The sequence below is a fragment of the Tympanuchus pallidicinctus genome, unplaced genomic scaffold (genome assembly GCF_026119805.1).
Source record: "Tympanuchus pallidicinctus isolate F22 unplaced genomic scaffold, pur_lepc_1.0 scaffold5, whole genome shotgun sequence".
In the NCBI taxonomy this organism is placed as follows: Eukaryota; Metazoa; Chordata; class Aves; order Galliformes; family Phasianidae; genus Tympanuchus; species Tympanuchus pallidicinctus.
In genome coordinates this window covers 30,833,963-30,861,488 of record NW_026294769.1, presented here as the reverse complement: position 1 = coordinate 30,861,488, position 27,526 = coordinate 30,833,963, and the positions used below count along the sequence as shown (strand labels likewise).

The 27,526-nt window shown below is 37.6% G+C and overlaps 1 protein-coding gene across 6 annotated transcripts in view; it reads right to left on the bottom strand.

The window, feature by feature from the left end:
- RBBP8 (RB binding protein 8, endonuclease) overlaps positions 1-26,520 on the bottom strand; it is a 38,347-nt gene extending 11,827 nt beyond the window's left edge. Inside the window, exons 1-13 of one of the 6 annotated variants that reach the window (XM_052704336.1) lie at positions 21,163-21,293; positions 20,650-20,761; positions 19,336-19,557; positions 14,500-14,542; positions 11,214-11,309; positions 9,630-9,742; positions 8,603-8,678; positions 6,032-6,201; positions 4,358-4,456; positions 3,169-3,266; positions 2,414-2,541; positions 874-1,759; positions 666-792 (exon numbers count right to left, since the gene is read on the bottom strand). In XM_052704336.1, coding sequence (XP_052560296.1) covers positions 666-792; positions 874-1,759; positions 2,414-2,541; positions 3,169-3,266; positions 4,358-4,456; positions 6,032-6,201; positions 8,603-8,678; positions 9,630-9,742; positions 11,214-11,309; positions 14,500-14,542; positions 19,336-19,447 — 1,948 coding nt within the window. In that variant the 5' untranslated portion in view covers positions 19,448-19,557; positions 20,650-20,761; positions 21,163-21,293. Of the gene's footprint in view, positions 1-665; positions 793-873; positions 1,760-2,413; positions 2,542-3,168; positions 3,267-4,357; positions 4,457-6,031; positions 6,202-8,602; positions 8,679-9,629; positions 9,743-11,213; positions 11,310-14,499; positions 14,543-19,335; positions 19,558-20,649; positions 21,104-21,162; positions 21,294-26,393 lie in introns of those variants that run through there. The other 5 variants (XM_052704341.1, XM_052704337.1, XM_052704339.1 and 2 more) reach the window with 5 other exon arrangements.
- Between the last annotated feature and the right edge of the window lie 1,006 nt (positions 26,521-27,526).

Below are 27,526 nucleotides of genomic sequence, written 5' to 3'. Positions count from 1 at the left end.
AAACACTTTTTTTTTTTTTTTTTTTTAAACTTACAATGTAAACTTTTAAGGATTTCTACATCAAATATGCAGTGCAACAACATAGCTAAGGAATATAGGTAATATTACAATCCCAGTTATAAAAATTAAAAAGAAATTAAGACTGGGATCACCTACAGGAAAGAATATACAACTTCCAAGGAAAGTATTTCATGGAATCTGCTTCTCTAATAGATGATAAGGCATTAACAAAATGGCTTATTTTTTACACCTGAAAACAGTTTTCAAGCATTTGATGTAGACAGTGAAATAAAATTTTAGGAAGCTTGAGTTTAAACTGTCTGTAATTCATGTGCTGCAGTAAGGCATTGTGCAGAAAAACATCCTAAATAAACGAGATATAAGATCATTCATTATTTATTGAGTTTACAGCTGAATGCCAATGATACATTCATTATACAGAGGCAAAAGAATACAGGGAGATACTACTAAAGGAAAGCCTAATGAAATACAGCAGATTATAATTGAAAATCTAAACGTGATCTAGAGAAACATAGAACAGAGAGAGACTAAATATAAAGCAGAAAAGTGATAATGTGGGAGAAAACAGGATATAAAGAATTCTACTCATCTGTAGCATAAACTCTGAGGATATGGTACTAAAATGAACAATTTCTTTAAGTTACCTTGCTCATTTGGCAGTACTTTATTTTTTGATAGTCTACAAGGGTTTGGTTGAAGTACAGACGCTGGTTCAGACTCTCCATGCCCTGTCCTTGTTTTCTTTCTGTTTGGTACATGGTCACTGGCAACCTAACAACATATTGCAATTTTATTGTTTCCCACAACTTAAATTTGGCATTTCAAGAGAAGAAAAACTGAGAAAAAACATACCTTCACATCATTGAAAAGTTGCTCTGTGTCTACAGTACTTGGCAATGGTGTTATTTTTAAGGGAGGGACTTCTTCTTTCATCTGGATCTGTTTTTTTGTATCTGCAAATGTTTTTGCCAGCACTGCCTCTTGTACATAGGGCTCCCCTTGCATCTCTCTGCCAAATAAGCTCCTCTCGTTGCTGGCATTCTGAACTGACGATGAACCCTCATGAATGGGCTTCCCTAGTTGCAGAAAAACATCATACAGAGTCACCTGCTTCAGTTTATTCTTACAGGTCTCCTCACTTCCTTGTTTTTTCTCTTGACAACGAACTCCACAGACGCGGTCAGACAGATCCAAGGGCTTATCACCCGTGTGTTCCCCATTAACGTGCTGAATATCTGATCGAAAGGGTGCAGAGTTCTCTTTGTTGAAGGATGCATTTTCACAGCTAATTACATGCTCATCTTCAGCTATCTTTCTCTTAGCACCCCGTCCCTCTGGCTGCTTCTGGTGTATGAGAAGGAAATCGCTCTTGATCACCTCATTTTTAGCTGCACAGGTGTTTCCAACAGAAGTTACAACCTCATTACTATTCTTTTTCAAAACCATTTGCCTGCTGCTAGAGACCTGGCTGATAACTGAATTGATTTCAGTTCCGAGATTCAATGGTGCAACAAAAGCAACATCTTCAGATTTTGACCTATTTTTATGAGATCTGGAACTGGAAGGATTGTTAAAGAGGTTGATTTTGACATTAGGCTTCGAATCAGAATCTAAAATACAAGATGCATGACTTGTACTTGAGGTGTTCCGCGTATTGCTAGAAGCTCCAAAAACAGGAGAAACTACTTGAGAATCCCAGTCAACACGTGGTGGAGTGTTTTGAGATGGACCTGAAAGGCTGAATACAGTGAGAGATTAAATCATTTTTTGGTGTCTGGGAAAAGAAAGTGGAAAAAAAACCTAAACAATTCCCATCAATGATCTGCAAGAAGCTGTCAGAATATTAACTAAAATGAACTAAAAAACAGAAAAAAAAATAAGAACAGGGAAACGTATGGTCTGAGAAGTAAGGAATCTCTCCTACTGAAGGACTGCCTACCTTTAAGTGCTGTGAAATGGTAGAAAGCGGGAAAGGTTGAGAAAATAATCTATGCAGGCTCTTGAAAAGATTCTATAACCATGACTACAGAATCTCAAAGCTTCTGCAAATGAAGGAAAAGCGTGCAAGTTTTGTTTTCGGTTTCTCATGGGCTTTTTGTTTCTTTTTTTGTTTGTTTTGTTTTTGTTTTTTGGAACTGCCCTGGTTTTCACTTGTGATCAATAAAACATATAAAAAGTCATTTAGGAAAGGACTGCATACATCAAAAACTCATGCATCACAACTCTGAAAGGGAAGTAAAAGTCCACAGCTTTGCATTTTATCAGCTCCTTTTCTCCTAGTGGTGACTTACATCAAAGAAAACAGGATAATATGAAAATAGTTTCATTTCTGTGTCTGTACCTTTAATGGAAGACACTGTTTAAAACATTATTTTAATGAGTGGAAACAAACCCTAACCTGTTGTCTTCATTTCTTGATTCAGAAGCTGAATGCTTTTTTGAATCTTCAGAATGTATGCCCTCTGGAGCCTGGTTCATAGCAGCATGAGTGTGGGAAGAACTCAGTACGCTCTGGGACTCCTTGCAAGTCATGAAGTGAAACAAAGAATGAAAATGTTAAAAGCTGTTCAAGTTTATAAGCATGCTAGAATTACATATAAATACTCCAAAGCCCCATTCAAACATGACCATTCACTCTGAAAAGTAACTAGAAGAAAGATGAACTTTTCACCAGCAGCTTTTAAAAAAAATCTTACAGAAACTTAAAAATTCCTTCAAGACACATACATATAAACACAGGTACTATTTCTATTTAAAGGAAAAAATTACTATCAACTGTACTTACAAAGCAAAAACATCGAATGCATCAAGAACCTCATCACCAAGTAAGCTTTTTCAGTGTGTTATGACACGATTACTGCACAAGCAGATCCTGAGTTTTATGCCACTACCTTAGTCAAACTAGAAATACGTGTTCACAGCAAGAACCATGGCCCTCCTGCCTCCACTGTGTGCAGACAAGTCAGCTCAGTTATCTCCCCTCTTGCCATAGAAATCCTTTATTACATCTGAAAAAGTAAGCTAGAGTGAGCTTACTGGAACTTTAAATAAGTTCTGCGGAATTTTAATGCCAAATTGAAAAACACTGCTTTCCAAAACAATTGGCAAAAAAGTTGATTATGTGAGAAATCTGTGAGTAACACTTACGGATTCATCCTGAACAGCAAGTCCAATTGTTTCTGCAACAACCGCAGCCAAGTTAAAAGATGGCTTTGGAACAGGATAACCTCCCATCCTCGGTTTATCTTTAGGAACATAAAGAAATTCACTTACTAAATTGCATATATAAATATAGTATCTTAATCTACTTACACAAGGGATACAAACTCCAAACTAAAATAAAATAATATCACAAACTGAAATCTAATTATTATGGAAATAGTTTGACCTGTATCAGATAGAATCACATATGGAAGCGATGAGTGAAGGGAAAGAAGAACTTCTGATGAGAGGAAACTGCTGTACTATCACAGAACCATACGATTCCTGTGTAAAATTCCCCAGAATTAAAATACAAATCTATGCAGAAGTTATATTTCAAACTCCCAATCCATGGCATTAGCAACCTGAGAACAACACACAGAACAGGAAGAGTGAATATTTGCAGAAAAATGATTGTGTTGTTTATTTCCTAGGTGACACTTTCTATTATTGTGTTCTTATTATGAAAGCCAAGAAGTGAGTTTCCCCTCTTTCAGGGGCGTAATGTTATTCCATTTATTAAACTGAGACAAAGTGATACTATGATGGGAAAGTAAAAGAACCACAATCCATAATCCTGACCAACACCTGACCAATGAGTAATTCCAACACCGACTCTCACAATCATTTAAATCTAAATACTGTAGAGGAAAAAAATCAGGGGCACAAAATTCTTGCCAAAGAATTGTTTAGGGAGAAAGATTTAAGATTTAAAGACTTATAATCAATGCACAAGTACAAAGGGATAATTAATAGAAGCACTTATAAATGTTACATACTCACTTCAGAATAAGTACAGTGCTTTGAGTCATTTATCTCATGTTACAGTTGAAAAAACAGACATAACTCAATTAAGCAAGTTGACCAAAACAAATCAGCAGTAAGAGCTGGACTGAGGTTCTTTTCATTTCTTGACTCAAAGCCCTACTGCTATGCTACCAGATCACATTATTCACTGGCATCGAGGTAGGCACTTCAGAAGTAGTTCTGTGATTAAATGTGATTTCCTTTTTCTGGATCCTTTGTTTAAAGAGAAGGATCACAAACTGAACCTCGGTTGTTTCTAACTCCTCAGCTGTAGTAAGATTTCTCTTGTTTCAAACAGAATTAGAACTAAAACTATTAATGCACTTACTTGGTACAGGGGACAGTTGTGGATCACAGGTGTCTGCCACTAGTATCTCCTCTTCATGATGACTGCTTGCTTGTGTGGAATACAGAGGAATTTGAAACTCTAGGAAAAGTTGTATAAACATTATCATGTGACGAAACTGCATAGCCTAGTGTCACAGACACGTGCAGACAGAACCAATGTCCTAGTCCTAACACCTAATATGAATTTTGGTGTGTTAGTAGATCCATTTACCTAAGGGCATCTGATTATTTTTAATATTTCATGTTAATTCTCTGTCTCTCAGATATATCCCCTGCTAGTCAGCCATAAAATAATGCTGACACAAAACTATATCACTTTTTACACTGATTGCATAAGCAGTAGGTATCCAATCAATATTTCATTTCTTCATACAGCACTGAAAGAGTAAATTGTCAAAGAGAATTAATTTCTGCACCAGCTAAGTTAATGAAAAAGCAAAAAAACCTGTGATTTGAATAATGGCCAACCTTCTGTGTGCCATGTAGCCCTGGACACCAATTGCTTTTCTTAACCATTAACCAAGACAGGCATTTACATAATTTCTTTTACATATATATATAGATAGATAAGAATCTTATATATATATATAGATAGATAGATAAGAATCTTTTATATATCTAGATAGATAGATAAGAATCTTTTATATATATAGATAGATAGATAAGATATATATAAATATATAAAACTTTGCTTTAATCTGACAGCTCAAGTTTTTTATTCAGAAAATTGAGAGAAGCATGTTTAGAAAAGATTAGCTGCTCACAACACCAAAATCAGATGCTTAAAATAAAGGGCATGAATAACCAACTCACCCTATTCCCCCATATTTGTTCTGCTTTTATTCTTAGAAAGCTTTTAGTCAAGACTTATATTTAGATCCAATCACACATGTTTTTAAAATACTTTCAAAAATTATTATTATTTCAGAAGATAAATTAATGCATTAAAAGCACCTGGATTGTTTATTATATTTCCTGTGTATCATTAGAATACTAACCAAAAGTTCCTTACCTCAAAAACATCTGTTATGGTTAAAACACATTAGAGCTATCTGTATGACATTACAGAAGCAACTCTGGAAACCAAATTTGCAAAGTATCTCCAGACTTTGACACACACATGCAAAAAAGCAAAGATTGTATTGGGGCTTAAAAAAAAAAAAAAAAAAAAAGACTGTACAGCTACTAGAATTAAGATATCTATGGGGTTTAGAAATATTACTTTAAGCGCAGAACAATTGCAGAAAGTGGCTAAATAATTGTTTCACTCTCCACTAGATGGTGATAGAGCTGTACACACAAGTCAAACTCTTTTGGTCAGCCTGGAGTTACTGCAGATTTTTGGGTCAGGAACCTGTTGCATTATTAGGTTAAGACAAGCTTTGAGCTGCGATACAGCAGTTGCTGCTAAAGCTATTTTTCCACTCAACATATTCATATATATATATATATATATACACATTCATATATTATTGAATAGATTGGAAAAAAAAAAACCTACAAACCAAAAAACAGGCAGAAGAACAGCTGAGACTTTTTTTTTGTTGCTTTTGTTTTCACTCTTTGCAATCAAACTTACGTTTTTTAGTCTTCAATCCTTTAAATTTTTGAAGCATAGTTAAAAAAAACCCAACCAAACAATACCATCTCTTACCACTGCTGCTCTTTGTCAGTTCCAAATCTGGCTGCGTATGCTCTGTGTATCGGATGTGCCTATTCTCTTTTTTCCTCCTCATACGATTTACCATAGAAAATGAAGAAGTAAGAACTGGAGAATCTGGAATGACACCTTCTTCGACATCCATTGCTTGTTGCTTTTGCTCCCTGGAGACCAAATTAGGTGGTCAAATAAATCCTTGAGTTCACAAAATGCAGAGTTTTAGCACGCAGGACAATCACGTGGTTTAAGAAAACAAGAATTCAGCAGATACAGACATCTCAATAATATCACTGTCAAATAAATACACATATACTACTACTACCAAGCTTTTTAACAACAAATTCATAATTGCCCCAAGAATTTGCCATAATTTGCCCATAATAAATCCAAGAAGAGCATACAACCCCAGCTCTTCACATCAGAAGTGAGCATCCTACTATTGTACCACAGAAAATGTTTTCCTCAGGAAGGGAGGAAGAGGGCAGAAAACACCAGCCAACAAAAAACACCAAACAAGAATTGTGTCATTTGTGACCCATCCTCTGAAGTATATTCTTTAATGAAACATGCTCGAAATGATGGACTAATGCACTCTTCCTGGGTGGAATTTCATGCATACTCTTAAAGAGAGCACTTCCAACGTAGAATGAAGCTTTCAGACAACTTCAAACTGTAATGAACAGCGTTATACCAAAAGCAACCCCTCTCCAGACCATTTGATGTTACCTCTTAATCACCTCACAGAAGCTGTCACAGAGTAGCACAAAAAGCAATGCAAATCACTCATAACAGCAGTGTAAACAGTGCAAAACATGAGTTACCTAACATTATTTTCTCTCACAGTCATCTCTAACAATATATTTTAGAGTCAGTATACAAAAATTTGCTTAACAAATAAGTAGAACTTTCTTTCCAAGAACTCTTATCTAGCCATGTAAAGAAAGCAAAAACAAAGTTAATTCCAATTCCTTTAACTTTAATTGAGTTTGTTTAGTAGCTAATGAGGGCACTGCTCCTCGTAATACAGTGGTGGTAGTAGAAAATGGAAGAAGCAGTGAAAGATAAACATAAGGAAATCTAACCCTGCCTGTTTGGTCATCTTTAGTAGCACTCTTCCTTATGACTCTCAGGAGAAAACATGGGCAAAAAGATAATTTCTAAACTATAAAGAAGAAAACGTAAGGTTTTGATCTAGAGGAAGAAGAGGAAACAGAGAGATATTTCTGTTTGCATCAAAATGAATCATGGTAGCTCACATAAAATAAGTTCATAATATAAGGGAAAACTATCGGAATCTGTCTGGCTTCAGAGGAGAATTTTTTCCAAAGCTTTGCTTTTTACCATGACTAACTGTGAACATTTAACAACAAACATCGATTCATCCATTCTCTTCTCTGACATCTCAATGAATACTATTGTATGATTCTGTAATTCCTCTTTTCTAGCACATTCACTGAGAAAAATCCTGTAACTGGAATGCTGTGCCATCTACTAGGAATATCTTAAATCAGAATATGCAGAAGAACAATGTACTCATCTAGTCACATCACAAATTTATGTCAGCTGATGGAGCACTCATAACACTTACTGGCACAGCCCTGTACTAACGATTGGCCTGCTATAAATATTTTCCCCATATCTTAGCTCTGTGCAAGTCAAAATGTAGTTCCTAAATGCCATCACAAAAAAAACAAAAAGCTGCTGCCAGAGACATCAAACATTCTCAAAAATGAATTATACAGTAGAAAACAAACAGAAATGTGTTACTAGTAGGTCTTGAAAATGGATACTTCTAGTGTGATGAATTAAGTTATTCTGAACAGATGAAATAAACAAGGTGCAGAGATGGGAGACAAACTGAAAAATACGAAAGGAATAGAACCACAGGCCTTTTGATATGAGCTCTGAGTTGTTTGAGTCCTATAACAAAATTACTTTGATAAAGAAAAAAAATTAGGTGCAGAAAATGCCTTACACATCAAGCCTACACAACCCATCCCATTCCCATCAGCCAACACTGCTTCCTCACAGACAGCAAAAATTGAGCTAAATTTTGGATGATGTCAGACAGTGGCTATACAGGAAAAGAATTACTACCTCTGCCTTACACAGTGTACCATATTGCTTATTAACTACACCATCTGGTACATTCTTGGTATCATACCAATGATGGTATTAATGGTTAATTTATAGCTCTTTTTTTAATCAGCAGCTTCCTTCTTAAAATTGTAAGGTTATCAGAAGTCTGTTTTAAAACTTTACTGAAATATTCTAGAACTCTGACTATTAGAAAAAAGATGTTTCTGTAAGGTGTTTCCTAGGAGGAAACTATATAGAATCTATACAGGAATAAATGTACAAGAGGCAAGACTTCACAATGCACAGTGCATAGAATTGTGCAATCATGAAGTCAAACTGAATTTCTACAGCATTTACCCATCTTTTCCATTCAAAAGCCCTGGAGTACAGAGTATATAAATGTATGTATGTATATGTAAGTCAGCATTTATATTCCCAGACACTACTATCAAGATTCAATAAAGACTAGAGACTCTCAAAACTTACTCCAATTCCTTCTGCAGTTGCTGGAACTGTTCAGATATCTTTTTATTTTCATCCTGCAAGCTGTTTTTCTCATTCACTGCAATTAATAGAGAACAACAAAATCAACTCACACCCACTATCGTTGTGTTATATGTAATTTTGACAGGTCTTCTAAGGAAACCGAATCAATTCTTAAATCTTAATACCACACACCCTCTATGCCTTACCAAAATGAATTTTTCAAGCTAGCCATTAGAGGTGTTATAAAGTGATTGTTAGAAAAGGCAAAGGTGTTGCAATTACTACATCACCATATTATGGAATCACAGAATGGCCAGGGTTGGAAGGGACCTCAAGGCTCATGAATCTCCAGCCCCTCTGCCACATGCAGGGCCACCAACCTCCACATTTAACACTAGACCAGGCTGCCCAGGTTCCCATGCAATCTGGCCTTGAACACCTCCAGGGACAGGGCATCCACAGCCTCTCTGGGCAGCCTGTTCCAGCACCTCACCACTCTCATAGTAAAGAGCTTAAAGAACACATTAGTTCCACAGAATCATTAATTACTCTCATCTGTGTGCACACAAGTGAGCCAGTGTTGTAAAGACGAATTAATTGCTCTCTCAGATCCATGGACAAAAATGCCACAGGACACAAGCTTGGCTCAGGCAACTTTTGAACTTGCTACTTTCTGATCACTAGTTACTTCTGAAGTCAAGGCTGCCTTTGGAAACCATGTTATTTGTCATTTTATGCTTTGACTCCAGGAACAAACAAAAGCAGTCAGGTTAGCTCCACTACCTCATGCTGTAAGATTTTCTACATCAATACAGTTGCAGCATTAGCACTTCAATCTACGTGAAAGTGATTCAAATGACAAGTAATTGCCATGTGTTCATATTTTCAGAGTGCTGAATCTCCTGACAGAACTCCTTGAACATACAAATACACACCACAAGTACATTCCACAAAGTTATAGGAATTCACATAGTACCAGTTTATAAAACACATCGCTTTTGTTTGCAGACTTGTGGATAAAACTCACTAAGCTCAGTGATGAGTTTAAGATTCTGCTGTCGGATGTTCTCAAACTCCAGCTGTTTCTTTCTCATATGTTCTTCAGTTACAGCACAACGATCACATAATCCTGCTCTTAACCTTCAGTAAAATTAAGAGAATAAAACTTTATAAAAATAATGCCACACATAAAGCAGCTATCCACACTTAACTGAATGAACAGCAAAACAAAACTACCAAACTGGTAAAATAAAAAGGTCAAATACACAGCTCCACCTGTAACAAATATCAAATAAATATGAAAACCTTTAACTTGACACCAAATACTTAGAAGTGAAACTAAAAAGGTTCCACGAGGCATTGCCTCCATGTTCTCTGATGGTCTAGATTAGTTGTTTGAAGCTCATCTATATCAGAAAAAGACACAATTTTTAATACACTTTATCTGACATATTCATTTATGCTGGGAAACGTGTGCTCAGTTTACAGATGATAACGACAAGTATTTTATTTCTGGTATACAGCAACAATCTAAGCAAAAGACAGATTATTTTGGTTGCTAAATAAGATACCAGTTGGTTAAGAGTTGTGCTTTGCTGCTGTCAGCAGATGGAAAAAAAAAAAAAGAAGTTAGATTTCCAATTCTGCAGTTTAATATTAGAAGTAAAAGCTTGATTTATAAGTATTTCCAATATTCCACAATATTGAAAAAGTAAAATACTGAAGATGCCTCTTCATACTAGCTTTTGTCATCTTCCTGAATTAAACTATTTTAAATATTATTTATTTTTTTGTTTGTTTTCCAGTATATATTTCATCTCCAAGGGATTAGAGAACTCTGCTCTCCACACAAATCTCTCTCTACTTAGGTGTCGTGAAGGTTTAATACCTGCCTGGCTACAAGTTTATGCCTAATGCATTTTATAGAGAATCAGAGTTGAAAGCAAGTTTTGAATACTATAGCTCTAAGATTTGATGTAACATGGGAATGTGAGAAAATAATTTCATATGAAATGATCTGTTCAAAGAAAACTTCTGAGAGTCTTTTAGCAACAAATTTAAATATATATATATATTTTTTTTTTTAAGAGGATGAAAAAAGCACTGTAATCTCACATCTATTGGTTTTGGTTTGCTGTAACAACAAACTGTTGCTGCAGCAACAGAAGTGGAAAAGTGAAAGACAAAACAGATGAAAAGGTGATCAGAGTGGCTGAATCAGAGCGGCAAGAGACAGAACAACTGATGAAATTTACACAGAACAGGCCTGCAAAACTGAAAGATTTCTTAATGAATCAGTCCATTTGTTTCAAAATACATTACAGAGCTTACCCTAGGGTTTTGTATTTGTATTATTCTATGACTGATAGAAAATTTAACTCAAAAAATGCTTAACTCAAAAACTTGTTAAACTTCAATTTGCCTTTACCAAGCTAAGCATGTAGAAAATAATCTGATTCGCTCATAAGAATTTGAATTCTACGCTTCTTTAAAACACGCTACCTGGCCTGCATTAGAAAAGGACTGGCTTACAAACAAGCAACACCGCAAAATATACAGAGCTACTCTGAAACAAACCCCCAAACTATAACAAAAAAATACACTAGTTCACCTGTCTTCTAGAACCTTGATTGTGTCATGAAGTGCCTTTTGCTGCTCTCTGAGCTGTTGGTTCTTGGTATAAAACTCTTCAAGCCTCTCCGCATCCCTAAAATCAAAAGAAAATAGGAAGTTACTTCCAACTTTAAGTTACAGCTTTTATCTTTTCAATAGAGAATTATCTCTGGTATATTTCTTTCATATTATTGGGTAAGGCAATAAATGCCCAGTAAGAAAAACTAAGCTGAAGATAAACAAAGTGTTTCCAATGAATGGTAATTTATTTGAGCCTGAGTTTGAAAAGGAGTCGGCTAGTTTCTAATGCTATCACTGCAGTTGAACTTCTGTTGTTATACCTATTTATGGCACAAGACAAAATTCAATTAACAACAGTGAAGACACAAAATCTAATAGCATTCAAGTAATGAGGTCAGGGAACGAAAGCTTGAGCACTTCCTACATCAGTGTCTTGCTGAGAAGCTAAATGGGGACTTTCACAACCAGGTCATTTTGCTTTTTGTTTGTTTTTGTTGTTGTTGTTGTTTTGGTTTTTTGTTTTTTTTTTTTTTTTTTTTTTTTTAAGCAGTTCAAACTTGTAGCACAGCAAGGCACATTAGCTTAGTAAATCTTTAAATCTGTTAAAGGCTGAATTCCTCAGGCAGCAAATCCAGTCTGTACAACACGGATCTCCAGAACACAAATGGGAAGTGAACTCTCTTCCCAAACACTTCAGAAATGGAAGAGCTTGGGGAAAAAAAAAAAGATTCTCTCTCTACAGAACAGAACTGTTAAAATAAGAAAGAATATTTCCTCCTCAAAAGAGCTAAGGAAAACCAGTAAATTCCCAACTTTAGCTCCCCTTGACTTTTATTATCCGACCATAGCATCTCCAGGATTCAAACGAAGTATGAGCACTTGGCATAATTTTTCTATAAGCTTTCAGAAGAAGTGAAGCAGCTGAATGTATGCAACATGACAATTTCTAACTTCTGAGAACTCATTCCTAGCTCTTCTTTTTAACACTGAATCTTCTGAGTATTGCAAGAAAACAAGTGTTTGTTCTCAAGATGAATTATTTAAGAAAGCCATGCAATGGGATGAGCCAAAAAGATGACAAGAACAAACACAACAGGTAAAGAAAATATATTTACTAACTTGTTCATACAATTCTTTTACACAGATACACTTTTAAATCAGCACTTCCTTTAGGATACATTAATCAAACACATTAGCATACTGCTGGTCACATGATTACTACAGAAATAAAAGAAATTAACCATAATGAGTCATAAAGTGAATGGGACAGCAGGAGCCTCTGAAGCATACAGTCCAGACATATGTTATTAAGTCTGAAACTTTTAAAGGAGCTCTTTTATGTTTGCACTACCATACAGACTTTATTGTCCTTTTCAACTATATATAACATAAAATGGTTAAATGATAACAGTAAGAGGGACTCTTGGACTTGTACTTTGATATAGAGAAGGCAAAGGTCTGTTACTTCAGTTCATTAACCAAGCTGGACCATGGAAAATGAAACATCTGCAGAAAGCAGATTATTTTTCTGATGCCTGTGACAAAAAATACCCGATATTTTTCAGTTTTTGAAACTTACAGAAATCTGTAAAAATACTCAGTAATCACTAATACTCAACCTCTTCCACTGAAATCCTACAAGATGTCACAGTAAGATACTGAAACGACAGGAGGAGCAAGGCTTTTTGTCTTTCATTCCAGTCGATAAACTTAACAGACATTTTTGGCTATCAGGCACTCATAATGAATGGCCCCTCACCCAGCATTTACGAGTCAGCAGACCAACACTGAGGTGGGGTGCAATATAAGGCACTCATTGTCAGCTGATTACAAAGTCTGAAACTTTAAACCACAGGTATTCAGATGCATCAAGGAGAACAAGATCTCCTACATAAGAGTACTGTACCTACAACGCAGCAATCGGATTCCAACAAACAATAATTAAAGCATTCGATGCACGTTCAGTCACACTGCTGATAACAGTCAGCATCTTGAGAAGTAATTGATTAATTTTAATTTTTTAAAATTGATGATATACCAGATCAAATTAACAATAACAACAAGAGACCATTTCACCCTTTCAGATTAGAAACAAAACAATGACTTCAATTTGTGAACTGGGACATAATAACAAGTTATTAAACTCTTTTCCCCTTAGGAAAGCACACATAGCCTGTAAGCATAAAACCTAACAGCAAATACGTGCTAACTGAAAGGAATCTAATAATTGCAATAGCTCATCCATATGTAGTAACATAAATAGATTTATTGTGATACTGCAGAAAAGTTGACCAACCTTGATCCTGAGGAGCAGGTGCACATGTGGGGGAACTGGCAGTTAGCAGTGTGAGTATTCCTGGGAATGTAAGCACTGCTGTGGGTTTGGGATATTGCTGTGCAAATGCAGGAGATGTCTCATGGTGCTGGAATAGGGTGAATGCTGTTCTGGGAGTGCTTGTTAACCCTTCCTTTTGTGATCCTGTCCTGCACTGTTCTTTCAGCTGCCACCTCCATCTCCTAGCAGCTTCTCTGCAGCATTTATAAGCCCATTCACTGGTCAAACATCACAGATTTTTGTCTAGCTATCTACTGGAAGTTATCTAGGGAAGGGAACAACACAGGCGTAACACAACCAAGGCCAATTTCTTCCAAAAGCTAAATGAGAGGAAGCAAGGACACTTTTTCTGGAAGTAAGGCATAGATATAATTACTGAAGAACAGTAATAATGGCATACAACAAAGTGAATGTGTCCAGTAGCAGATTAAACAAGCATGGAAAAGGTAGCATTATTTCACATTGCCATAATTTTGCTTCAAAAAATGTAGCCAGGAAAATATAAATATGTATTAATATGTATTAAATACAGATATCTAGTTTTAAAAAAGTCTAAAAAAAAAAAAAAAACCAAAACATTTCTTGTCTTGCCACTTCTCTTTCACAGATCCTACCTAAATTTTCAAATATCTTCCTAATTAGAAATGTTAATAAACTCAGTGGGCACTCTAGAAATAGGAAAACTTTAGCAGTCTCTATTCAAGGAAAACAAATGCAGTTTTCAGGTGCTATAAAGGTCCTATTGAGGTCCTATAAAGAGTAACATACATTTTTATACGACTTTAACTGAATTATTAAAGTGAGCAGAATTTTCTGTTGTCTGAAAGAAGCCTCCCCAATACCTTAATTGAACCTGACAGGAATAACAGGTCATTATTTGTACTTAGACCCTCCTTTAACAAGCTCGATCATCAGTATGACTACTTACAAGCATCTTTCCTTTTTCAGCTTGGATATTTTCAGTTGTAAGCCTGAAAAGTGGAAAGAAAAAAAATATTACACATTATACAACACTCTTAGAGGATAAGTCTTGTTTTGCCAATGACATATGTACAAGAGAGAAAGTAGTGACTAATTTGGAGAGAAAAGGGGCAATTCTTATATATGCATGATACCACACTTGAAATCTAGCCTGCAATCAGTGACTCAAAGAATGTACTACACTAGATATACATAAGGGAAGCTTACTAAAAATATGTTTCAGAGCTTTGAAGTACCAAAGGACAGTGCACTCTATTAGAGGTATTGCCCAGCTTAAGAGAGATGCAGTGACATTTGTGATACTATCCATATGCAAGCTGGCCATTCCCATTTTGAATAAATAGCTGTTAGCATCAGACCCTAGCTATTTAACATTTTCTTAATTATATATGCCATAGTAAATTTAGGAAAACATCAGAAGGCTATGAACAATTTGAGTTTGAGCACCAGGTTTCTTGTGAACTTTCTTGCAAACGCATTGGTCTTCTGGGAAGATGTAATGGCACCAGAATACTTCTAGAACCTCTGGCAATTTTAAATTTAAATCAAGTAACATATCCAATGTGTTCTTACCGCAGGAAAAGCAGGTTAAAGCTGCTAGTAGACTTCTTTTTTCTCCCTTTCACCTTACCACACTTGACTGGGATCAACTCAAAAAGAAAACTACTTGCTTGAGAATGTTCACTTTTCAGGACATTTAAAACATAATGGCCAGGCCAGCCAAAAGCTTGATGAACCCACATCACTGCTACATGACACTACTGAGACATGGAGATCAAGAAATACTTACTGCTTAAAACAAACAAAAAAGTATTAAGAAACATGGCAAGATTTCTTTTATCTCTAGGTGTCCAACACCTGTGAGATGTTAGGTTCTGTCAAGCATATCAGCACAGAAAGAGGGTTGGGATTTTTGCCTTTTTTTTTTTTTTTTTTTTTTTTTTTTAAGTAGTTGCTCTTCATTAAGTCAATTAGGCATCTGCAATTAGAACCCCTATAAAGGGTGCTTTAATGCTGCTCCACACCCATCGGAAGGAATGAAGCTGCACAACAATGCATCTCCTGTATGAACAGGTAGTTCGTTCAGCAAGTATTCAGGATTGTAACACTGGCAATCTGAGCCACAAATTGAAGAGGCAGCACTCAAAAGGCTCAGTACTGTGCTGCAGGTAACACAATCTCACCTCTCACCTGACTGCAAGAGGAACTAAAGTAGCTCCTTCGAGGTTGTGTTCTTTCTTAACTCAAATGATTGCAATGAGAAAGCAGGAAACCAGCTTGTTACATTACTCCGAGAACACTGAATTACTACATTTGTTGTAATCTCTTAATTTTGCTTTTCTAGAGTGTTGGACACTTTAACCAAGGTAATTAAGACAGCTTTCCTTTATCTGTTAAGCAACACAAACAAACTTTCACATTTCCTTATTTAACCATCCACTAAGCATATACTAGATGTAGTAGTAAAAGCATATAGTAGATAGTAAAAAAACCACGCTATCTACATTCCAAATTCAATTTTCTCTTACACAACGCTCCCATGAAAGACAAGCTACAGACTATACTAAGTTCACGTTACCTAAAGCTCATTAGTGCTTTAGCAAATGACACTCTTTCTACTAAGATGATGGAAACTTTCTTTAAACTGTGTATTTAATCTTTTTAATAACAACACTGTCTTTAAAAAAGTTGCAAGTTGACTAAATTATGTACCTGCAAGGTTTCAATTAGCAGACATGACAAATACTGTTCTAGAGAATTTTCAAATGCAATAATTCTATCTTCTTAAAATTACAGTGCTTTGGAAGCCTCCAGAATCTGACTTCTAGGAATGGGTTGGACAAGCTTCTGTCAGCATGGACACAGATAAAATCCTACCTTCAGGGTATAGAAATTGACTGGATGACCTCCTGTATTCCCTTCTAGCTCTGTTTTCTATGATTATTTACTTCTGAAGAGCCTTTAGCCATCTCCTTACTGATGACAATCAATTAGATTGCTTTCCTCATAGTTCTCCCACCTTCAAGGAATACAGTTTTTCCCCCCTATTCCTCCATTATCAGTTTCAGATAAGGAAAAATTGAAAAGAATTAAGCTCCATCTTGTACAGATAACTCCTCATATTTGTATGAGAAAAAAGATAAAGCTTATACTACAAAGAACAATATCTGAATTCATCCACAGGAACCATGCTGATAAGACATGAGCAGAAAGCATCCATATGATTATTTTGAGCTAGATTTAAGTGTTAGACATCTGCAAAACTTAATCACCATAGGCACTGGAATGGGCTGCCCAGGGAGATGGTGGAGTCACCGACCCTGGAGGTGTTCAAGGAATGTTTGGATTCTGTGTTGAGGGACATGGTTTAGTGAGAACTATTGTGATGGGTGGATGCTTGGACTGGGTGATCCTGTGAGTCTTTTCCAACCTTGGTGATTCTATGATAACACACCATGACCACGCTGCTTTCTAATTTGCATGAGCTATGCTAGGTTTCACAGGTTCTACAGGTAGGAATAAAAGCAAGCACAGCTTTAATAACCATTATTCCAAGATGCTGAGCCTGCTCGAAGTCCACCGAAGTCAATCAACACTGACCATGCCTGGTATCTTCAGGAACTGGGTTGTAGGAGTTCTATTGTTGGCCACGATGATTTGGAGAGAAAATGCTAGATATTCTGTCTGGAGAGCCAAAGTTTGGATTTTTTTTTTTTTTTTTTATAATAAAAATCCACTTTCTAAGGAAAAGGTTGCAAGACGAGGTCTGTTTAGCTAGCACGGTAGAAAAGAGAAACATACACTCTTTACAACACAGCAACAGAAAGACTCAGCGCAACCCATTTAAGAATGTATGAGTTTGAAGTATTCTATTTGTATATTGCTAAATATTCTCTGTATAATATACCTCATCCCTTCAGGCTCTTACGTACAAAAATTCTGCATTCCATGGATTTGGAACAATAAAAAAAACTACTACACAATAGTATCCTGCGCTCTGTGCACACAACACACTTCTCCAACTTTCATTTAATCCAACATCTACCATCTTTAAAAGAAATTTTTGCTGACATTCAGATTGGAAACTCATGAGTCAATTTTAATTCTTATTTATAGACTTCAGAAACAAGCAAAGTCCAGGCAAGCCTGTGTTTGATGTTTCTAAAATATCTTCCAGTAACATTTTCTATAAGAGGATCCCCACCTTTTGAAAAAATTAACTCTCCTTAAGGCATGTCTTTGATGTTATCATGGAAGACCTAATTTTACCTAACACAGTGCGGGACACACTGACAAAGGGCTGGGCATGAAAAAGTCTGCCTAGTGGCAAAATTATCTGGCCCCACCCAACATACATTCTAAAGAGCATCTTTATATGCATGAAGAAAACCAAAATGCTAAATCACGTGCTGCACATCCCAAGAAACTAGAGAAGGGGTCACTTAACATCACCCTCCACATTAGAGCTTTTCAGTTTTCAAGTTTTTGTTGTTCAGACATGCCATAGATTGCCAGATCCCATTCTGTCAGTAATTCTGCTTTTATCTGTAGCTTACATCACACCCACTCCAAAAAGATATTTTTTTTTAAAGTAAAATCTCAAGAACATAGTAATTTTTTTGTGTGATTCAGGATACAGTATAAAATTATATTTAATATGGCTATTTTTTAATGGAACAAAAAGCTACTAGCTGGCATCTCTCTCCTTTAGGTTACCAAGTTGTTAGATTTCTTCTTTCCTGCAATTACTAACACAAAGTATGAAGTACCAGCCTTACACATCGTAGAGTTCTGAGGTATGAAACATCTCAAAGTTATAGAGCAATCCTCACTGTTTTTAAAATTCACAAGAGATGATTTAACTGGACCAAAACAGTCAGACCTACATCAGCTCTGAGGCTTGGGAAAATGACTGAGGCTACTGGAATGGTCTGACTATAAAGATCCACTTGTACAACTAAAGCTCAAAATTCACAAAAAAGCTCAACTGCTATTATTCCAGCCTAATGAAAACACTATTTTATGCATAGAATATGCAAATACTGTTCTAATTCCATTCAGAAAAATGGATTGTGTGACTTCAGATAACCAGATTCAACTTCCAACAAAGTATTTTTAGCACATTATGAATACTACTTGTGAAACAATATTACAATTATAAATATACAGTGTGATAATTCATCTTTGAGAGTTGCTAATTTTCCACACCACTGAAGGATGGAAAGGCACTAACAGTCAAACCATAGTAAAATTAGTATCACGCAGGTCACAAAACACATTATTTATAAGAATGTTGTCTGCTCTTATATTGAGGAATTGCAGGACACTGAAAATTTAATACTTTCCACTTCACTAATTGTAATCTGCAGTGGGATTTGGCATATGTCAGATGAAATTACGCAGATATTTGTTCAGTTATCATTTTGATGTACTTGACGTGATTAAAAAAAAATAAAAACAATAACTTGATTTGGTAACTTTAAATCATAAATTAAAGCTAAGCCACCATTTGAGTATTTCTTAAGCAAAAAGAGATCCCACATAACATTGCATGTCATTGATCTACGAAATCATTTATAGCTGTTGGCAGTTTAAATGTGATTCCTTTAAATCAGGCTTAGGTGGTCAGTCTGTAGCGATCATTTGTAATCACCCAGTCCATCATCTTTACATAACAAGACGTTAAGAATGCACTGAGTTCCACACACATGGAGCAGCACTCTGGTTTAAACCTCCCCAGTGGTACCAGATAAAAATCTGCTTTCACAGCAAGCTGTTTTACCTTGCACTTCTTTATCATGACATTCTTTCAGTTTGGACCACAGTTCCTTGAAGAAATCTCCAGCAGGTTCTGCAGAACTGGGGCTCCCACAGGTTCCTCCAGACGCATTCATCTTGTTTTTTCTGCTCTCAACTTCTTTGATTTGTTTGCAGAACTGGCGCACTCTCACACTAAGTTTTAAACAGCATAGTTATGGAGCTGTTTCTGAAGACAGGTGTATGCCTGTAATGACAGATCGACAACACTTATGTTTGCATTTATCAGAGCATAACATGCAGCCATGGATGAAAGACAAAGCTCACACATATTCTTGTCAAGTTGCACTTATTCACTGACAGTCACACTCTAACCATGGAAGATGCAAATATTGTGCTGCAACTAATTATAAAATTGTTCCTTCTACCCCCCTGCCGCTTAAACAGTCATCAAATTAAAAATAGATTAAGATATTTGTGTGTTTTTATTCCTCCTCTGCATAAAACTACAGCTGTTTTCTAAAAGCAATCCAGACTTCTAAAGTTTTGCAGTCAGTAAAACTGTTTGTCAGACATTTTATCAGACATACATTTGTGTACATGCATTCTTTACACACATAGGATTCAAATGACACTCTTCTGCAAAAAGAAGCCTGGATCTCCTTGAAATCTTCCTGATTCTACTATGAAAGTATTCCCATGCCATGATACAAAGGGACTAGATCAATCTCCGAATTCATGAATCTCTCAAACACCCGTAGTTCAGGATAACCATCACACTGCTTTGTCTTAAAAAACAGGCTGCCTATACAGATAGAACTTTACTTGTAATTCTTCTTCTTTCTTAGCAGAGATAATTCCCTCAGGTGATCTACAGAGAAAGCATGGTACACAGATCTAATCAGTGCACTGGGTGTCCAATACAGACACATTCATGTAATCACTCTCCTTCAGTTCCCCATGAATATGTCTTCTGGTTTAACTGCTCACTGTGATAACCTGGTGGTCAGCGATCTACCCTAGGAGCTGGAAGCCTTGGATGCTGTTTCCTTTCTCAAAGCTCTGTGTATAGGGTTCAGTAAGTCACTTTCGTTTCAGTTTGCACACCCTTAACATGGAATAATGTAATAAATGAAGCACAGCAATTCTCAAACCATACGTTTTCTACAGTGCACTGACACAGAGATGCATTAACAGCAGCTAACAGAACATTCAGCAATGGTCAGACATTGCCAGATTTGCTTCAATACGCCACATCTTAAAAAGTGCAGTAGCCCATTTCGGTGCATGATTTCAAACCGGCTCACGTTCTCATGCTGAGAATAGAACATAAGATTACCTTTCCAAGTCAGCAATGCTTACAGCTCTTCAGCTCAAGTTGGACGGCACTCTGCTCGCATCTCCGTGGCTGAAACGCTCTGCTTTGCGTGCTGCCATCGTACAGTGCTTCCCTATGGAACCGATGGCCTAGTGACATTGGGAATGGCTCGTACACTCTCATTTCCCTACCTCCAGCCGCACGTACTTCAGGAAACATTCCCTTCCGGACCGCGCTCCCCTCCTCCTGTTGCCCCTCACAGGTACCGGGCTGACAGAACGTGCACCTCTCCCGGAGCTCTTCCTCACCCCCTGACCCAGCAGTACGGCACCAGCGCTGCGCCCTCACCCCACGAGCGGAGCTCCCCGCTCCTCCCGGCCATGACCATCGCCTGACAACCGGCCAGCGTCCCACCGCGAGCGCGGTCTCTTAGTAAGGCCAAGTCCCGGCGGCGGGGGGCTTCCCACTGCCGGCCGCGCCGCAGCGCAGCGCCCGGTACCAGAGGGCGGTGAGGCGGAGGGCGCGCGCCGTTACCTGGTTGGCTCCCGGCTGCTCCGCAAGAAACGGCGGGAAAAGCGAAAGCTCAGAGCGAGTGCCTTTCCCTGCGTTTGGGGAGGGGCCGGGGGCAGATCTCGCGATGGTTCCGCGCCGCTCTCGCGAGAGCGGAGCTGCGAGGGGCCGGGGGCGCTGTCGGGAGTCTGAGGGGATGGGTTGTTGTTGAGGGGCGCGGTTAAGCGTAGCCGGCGGGGAACGTTATAGGAAGCCGAGGGAGTGTCGGGATTTGTCGTCTGTTGGCTGTTGGGATTTGCGCATCAAGCGTATTTGCAGTGCTTTTTATCCCGTTCTTGATCTCGGCAGATTGTTGTGTTTGCTGCCTTGGCATGTGGCAGAGCAGTCCAAGGCATGCTTTAATGCATCATGTGGCTGTGAAAACCTGTAGGCTCATGTAATTGTCATGGCTTTAGGCAGCAGAGGCTGGCTGATCTATGTGATACATTGCGTGTCACTTGAGATTTTTACCAATTTTATTTATTTATTTATTTTACTCAAATTGCAGGTGAATGTTCTGTGGTTCTTCAGAACCAACTCTGCCCTCTGCCATGAAGTAATCCCCTCGATCTTTGATTCATAATTCTTAGTCATGAAATAGAAAAAAACCCACTGATTTTCTGTACTATTATTGTGCCTTTATGTGATTCCACATCGCCATTTTGGTGTACATAGAAACGCTTACACAGATTAGTGACATCCTTACCCTGGTGATCTGTTCGCAAGGGCCAGTGTTGCAAGCACATGCTTCCCAGTCTATTAATTCGTAGAATCATAGAGGATCCCATGTTGGAAGGGACCCACAAGGATCATGGAGTCCAACTCCTGACTCCACAGACCACCCAAAAATCAGACCCTGTATCTAAGAGCATTTCCAGTTGTTTCTTGAGCTCCAGCAGACTGAGGCTATGACTGCTGCCCTGGGGAGCTTGTTCCATGCCCATTGCCCTCTCATGCAAAACCTTGCCCTAATATCCAACCTTACATCTAACCTGGTTACAGTATTAGTTGTTCAGGTGTTCAGTAAATGTTAGTAGCAGTTTCACCATACTCTTGTTACATTACTCAGACCACTCAAATCTCCAGGAAGTATCATATCCAGAAAGAGCTACAGTGTAAGTAAAATAGAATCTGAGATACCATTTTAACATTTCTGAGATATCTTGAGATACTGTCAGATAGGAGTTCTAGGTGATTACATAGATTCAAATCTGTTTCCATCTCTTGAGAATATTCTGTTTCCCAACAACTGTATACCTTGAGTTTTGAAGTATTTCAAAAATCTTATTATTAACTCTTCCACTAATTCCTCAGCATTGTTTAACCACTTATTTTCCACGCAACTTAAGATAAATCTAGTGTTCAGTAACTCAGCAGCACATTATCAATTTGGTATATTGTAATTTCAGTACATTCATCTTACGGAAGAAACTACCATCATAGGTTGCCTTAGATGCTCTGGTATTCTTAAATAATCACTGTAAATACTGTCTTAGTAGCAGCTTTGTATTCTGCTTTTGAAGCTTCTCTAATCTGAAAGTTAGTGATGTAGGAAAGTAATCTTTTCCTTACAGTTAAAAGAAACAGGTGTCTTAGATACATATGAAGACGTGATAAGTAGCAATAAAATTGTCCTCTTCCTTATTCGTTGGGTGCTTTACCATAAATCTTTCTTTCTGTTTATAGAAAGCACTCCAGAAAATAGTGTCATCAATTTTATTTCCCAATAAACTCTTTGAGCAGCTTATTTTCATATTTGTTCATGCTGAATGAACTTTACAGCAATATAATTCCATTGACTTCTACAGTGCTATCCTTATCTGCATAACAATAAGCGATAATGGATTAAGACCAGCAATTGAACTTTACATTTATCTCCCTTCTAGATTTATTTGATTTTATGTATTTCATAATCATATGTTTGATCATGAATTACTGCACAGATCCCTGGCTCATTAAAAATACTAGAAAACTACTGAAGAGTCATATATTGCTCTTATACTGGATGTCTTAAGCTCGTTAGTCTGACTGGAACTCATCTCATTCATCTCCTAAGAGTAAACACCACACCTAGACAATAAAACTGTTGAGAAAAGACTTCAGTGTTCTGCTTGAACAGTGGCAAAACTTTTTGTAGTGTTTTGGCTTATGTTCAGATTTCAAAATAATATGGCACAATAAACTAGGTGACAGAATACTTATCCATGAGCAATTCTGAAGAAGAGAACCTAATTTAATCCCTGCACATCAACCAGTGATGGGAATTCTATTGTAAGAGTACTGCAGTGTTGTAGCACAGATAAAATAACAATCAAGAAAAGCCTTTATGACCCCTCTCTTTTTTGATGAGGCTGTGTCAGTGTCTCTAACCATTCAGATAACGCTGCATTCAGATAAGACCTAGCCCACTGCATATGCATACAAAATAGGGTTAAAAGAGATTAGCAGATAACTTATATTTTTCTGTTTCTATAAATTTAGATGCAAAGATTAAAACCAGCTTTGAATTGTAATGGGAACTCTAATTGAGATATTTAATTGCTTTGAATACAACAATAAATATATCACTCTTTTCCTGTATGTATAGATATACATGCACACTGGTGAAGTCCTTATTTATTTACATATGATTTAGTAGATTGCACATATACATCCATGGCCAGCGTGCTCCCAACCTCCATGACTTGCAGATCTGCACAGAGGGATAAATATGTTGCTAAACATCTAGGCATGTTCATTTCATGAACTTTATGTTGCAGTTGCCAATACAGACATCAAAGGAGCCCAGCTGCACATGCAGTGAATAGGAGCATGTGGCAGTTCAGCTGTTACCTAAACCCCCAAACAGGGTTTGCCTAGGAGTGCAGGGACTGGCGGTCCTCTGAGTGGTATGATTTCTTACATCTGGGAATGCACACAGTGCATACCATTGCTGTCTGGCACTGGTATTATTTGCTTTTTCTGCCACTCCATCACCCCCTACTAGTTGAATGTGATTCTTCTCAAGCTGCTTGCGTAGCCACTTTTGAAATGGAGCCAAGATCAAATTCCCTGATGCCAGTAACAATGTTCACTTTAAGGGACTCTTCTTTGAAGTGCTTTCACTGCTCATCTGCAGTCAGAAACAGCCTGAATTTGTTCAGCTGAAACTCTCAGGTCTTTTAAAGAGTTTTGATGGAGAAAAAAGCCACACCAGGACCTGAGGGGTTCTGTTTCAGGATCACAGTGCAGTGTTCCTGGCCTGTACTCAGACTCTAAAGAGAGCACCTGTTTGAGTGAGTTGCATGCAGAAATGTTTTGCTCTTACTGATGTTTGTCAGGTTGTCATGAGTGGTCTTGAATAGTTTTGCATATATATTTCAGCCCTGGAGAGCTATTTCAGCTTGGAAGGCTGAAGTAAAAATGTGCAGGTCCGTGTACAAAATCATGCCATCTACCTTCTGCTGTAGTGAATGACAAGAATTCAGGACAGGAAAGCAATCAAAAAAGAAACAACAAATTGGAAAGTTTTTACTTACCTTTTGGGGGAAAAAATTCCAAACAATAGGCCCTGCCTTCTTTGCCCCTCTTCTGCCCCTTTGTCCCCCCCAAAACAAAGCAACTAAGGAAAACCCAAATGAAGCAGAACACAGACTGCAGAGAGACAAGATGGCAAGCTATATTTTGTAAAGCTGATTGATTGGGTCTGAATTTTAAAAAATGTACTGTGTTCCAACACTCTAACTTTAGAAATCAAACCTCTTTTGTAGCATTTTATGGGTTCTACAGAGAGTCTCTGCTCAAACCATGCAGTTCAACCAGTTCCATTTTTTTCCATTGGAGAACAGTTTATTCCTTAGAAAATTTCCTTCTTATTTAATAAGAAAATCAGCAATGATGATAAAATTTAAACTTTTTTTTAAAAATGTTTTTATGTTTTGTTGGAGTGCAAAATTTTAGGGAATTTCTGTGTTCTTTTCTGTACGTATACCCACACTTTGAAGAATAATTTTAACACAGATACAATGTGACTAATGAGAAGACCATTTAATCTGCTATTCATTGGGATTTTTTAGCTGCTTAGGAGCTTTTTTTAATAGTATTTTACGGAAGGATAATAATGTTCATTTTTTTCATCAACCTGGAAATAGCAGGCAGTAAATACCTCCATAACTGAAGCTTCCTGTTGTGTGACTGCTATAACTTCTTTCTTAGTCCTGTACAGATCTTTTTGGATCTAGTGGCTTATGTCCACTGGATTTATTTTCATTTTTAACATCATGAAAGAAAACTTGTAATAATTTCATTTGAAGACACACTAAATTAAGAATCCCCAGGAGATGGAAGCAACTATGTAAGGGTTTTCAAAAATGCAATTACATGGATGGTGAGAATATTCACATTTACTTAAGGTAAAGAGTTATTTTGTCCTAACAGGCATGACAAAACCTGTCTTCATTCCTTTCTGTTCAGCTCAGCAAGTACTTTTGTGCTCCAGTAGTTAATCAGTTACCAGATTCCACAGCTTTTGTTTTCACACTGTTTAATTTCTCTTATTTGACACCATACTTGTGAATGGACTCACTTGCTGATACAGGTACAACCTTCAGGTCTGCCTACTCCTTATGCCTAGGACTACTTTTTGTTACTGCTGCCACCACCGTTACCCGGTATGTTCTAAACAGGAAAACTTCTGATAAGCATGCAGAAAGGAAGCGGTAAGAATGACAAGTACATTTCCTATTTTACCAGGAAGCCAATTTCTGAACATGTAAATCTAATTTTAATTAACTCACCTCATAAAACTGAACAATTGAAAAAAAAAAAAAAAATCCCAACAAGAACCAGTAGCAGCACATCTTGCTATCAGCTATGCCTCATCACAGCAAGAGTTAGTATGAGAAAGGGATTACAAAAACACCGTATTAAAGAGGAGACCAAGAGGCAACACTCGAATGACATGCTCAATGTACTAAGTCACTGGCAGTGAAGTTTCTCTCTCAATCCATGCTTAGTTCCTTAAACTGCCTCCAGTAAATACTCCTGCAGACAGATGTTGAGCTATGCACAAGAAGGGTCAAAAAGCTGCTCTCCCCAAAATCCTGTCACCAAGCACCACAGAGGCTGGCAGTACCAGACACATTAAGGAGATAGCCATTAGACCATTTCAAGCATCAGATAATTTTTTTCTTAAGGTTATCTTAAATTAATTTTAAATAAAGGCTTTCAAAACTCACCCTTCTCTTTGAATTGTGCAAAGTTCTGCTCTTGATCAGGGTGATAAATGTTTACTATTGACTTCCCCTCCAGCTATAAACCTCAAGCGTAAGATGAGGAAGCCACCGTGGACCACACTAGAGAGTGCCGAGAGGAGATCTGCTGCTCCTAGGATATATACAATGTGCAATGGATAACCTAATATGCCTTTCATTTAACTGGCTGGGCAGGTTTCTGCATTCTGGAGAGTGTGGAATCATACCAGAATTTGTTGGCATAACAGGCCCGTCGGACCGGTTCTCGGGGCGCCAGGAACCAGCACAACCAGTTCACATCAAAGGCCGCCCAACATGCTGCAGCTCAGCACTGGGGAGGCTTCGTGCCTCACGCCTCCGTCAGCTCCCGGCGTGCTGCTCAGAGGGAATGATGTAGCCTCCAGCAAAATAATTTACAGAGGGGTGAGGGAGTGATACATTCATGATAAGTGTAGCAAGATTGTGGTGTTATACATTTTCTTTCGTTTTATGTGCTGATGCACTGGGCTAGAGGTCTTGCTCAGCATAACTGCAAAAGGAAATGGGACAGAAAATACCTTTTTTATAGTACTGACACCAAATCTCAAGTGTGAAAAGACAGAAATTAGGCTCCAATTCAGCCTTGCTTTATAGAATCACAGAGTTGTTTGAATTGGAAGGGACCTTTAAAGGTCATCTAGTCCCCTGCAGTGAACAAGGACACCTACAGCTGAATCAGGTTGCTCAGAGCCCCTCCAACCTGACCTTGAATGTCTCCAGGGATGGGGCATCCACCACCTCTCTGGGCAACCTGTTCCATTGCTTCACTATCCTTATTGTGAAAAACTTTTCCCTTGCATCCAGTCTAAATCTTCCCTGTTCTAGTTTGAAACCATTTCCCCTTATCCTACCACCACAGACCTTGCTGAAGGGTTTGTCCCCTTCTTTGTTCTAGCCCCCCTTAGAGTACTGCTCTGAGTGCTTAAGCATACCTACAGATATGTGTAGAACTCTGCATAGCTTTGCTATATGTGAGAGACAGGAGCCTAGGAGCCTGCTTGTGAAATGTGCACCTCATGCCTTCTATGGAACACTGGGTTGGTATAAGCTGCTCTCAATTACCACAGATGATATTTCAA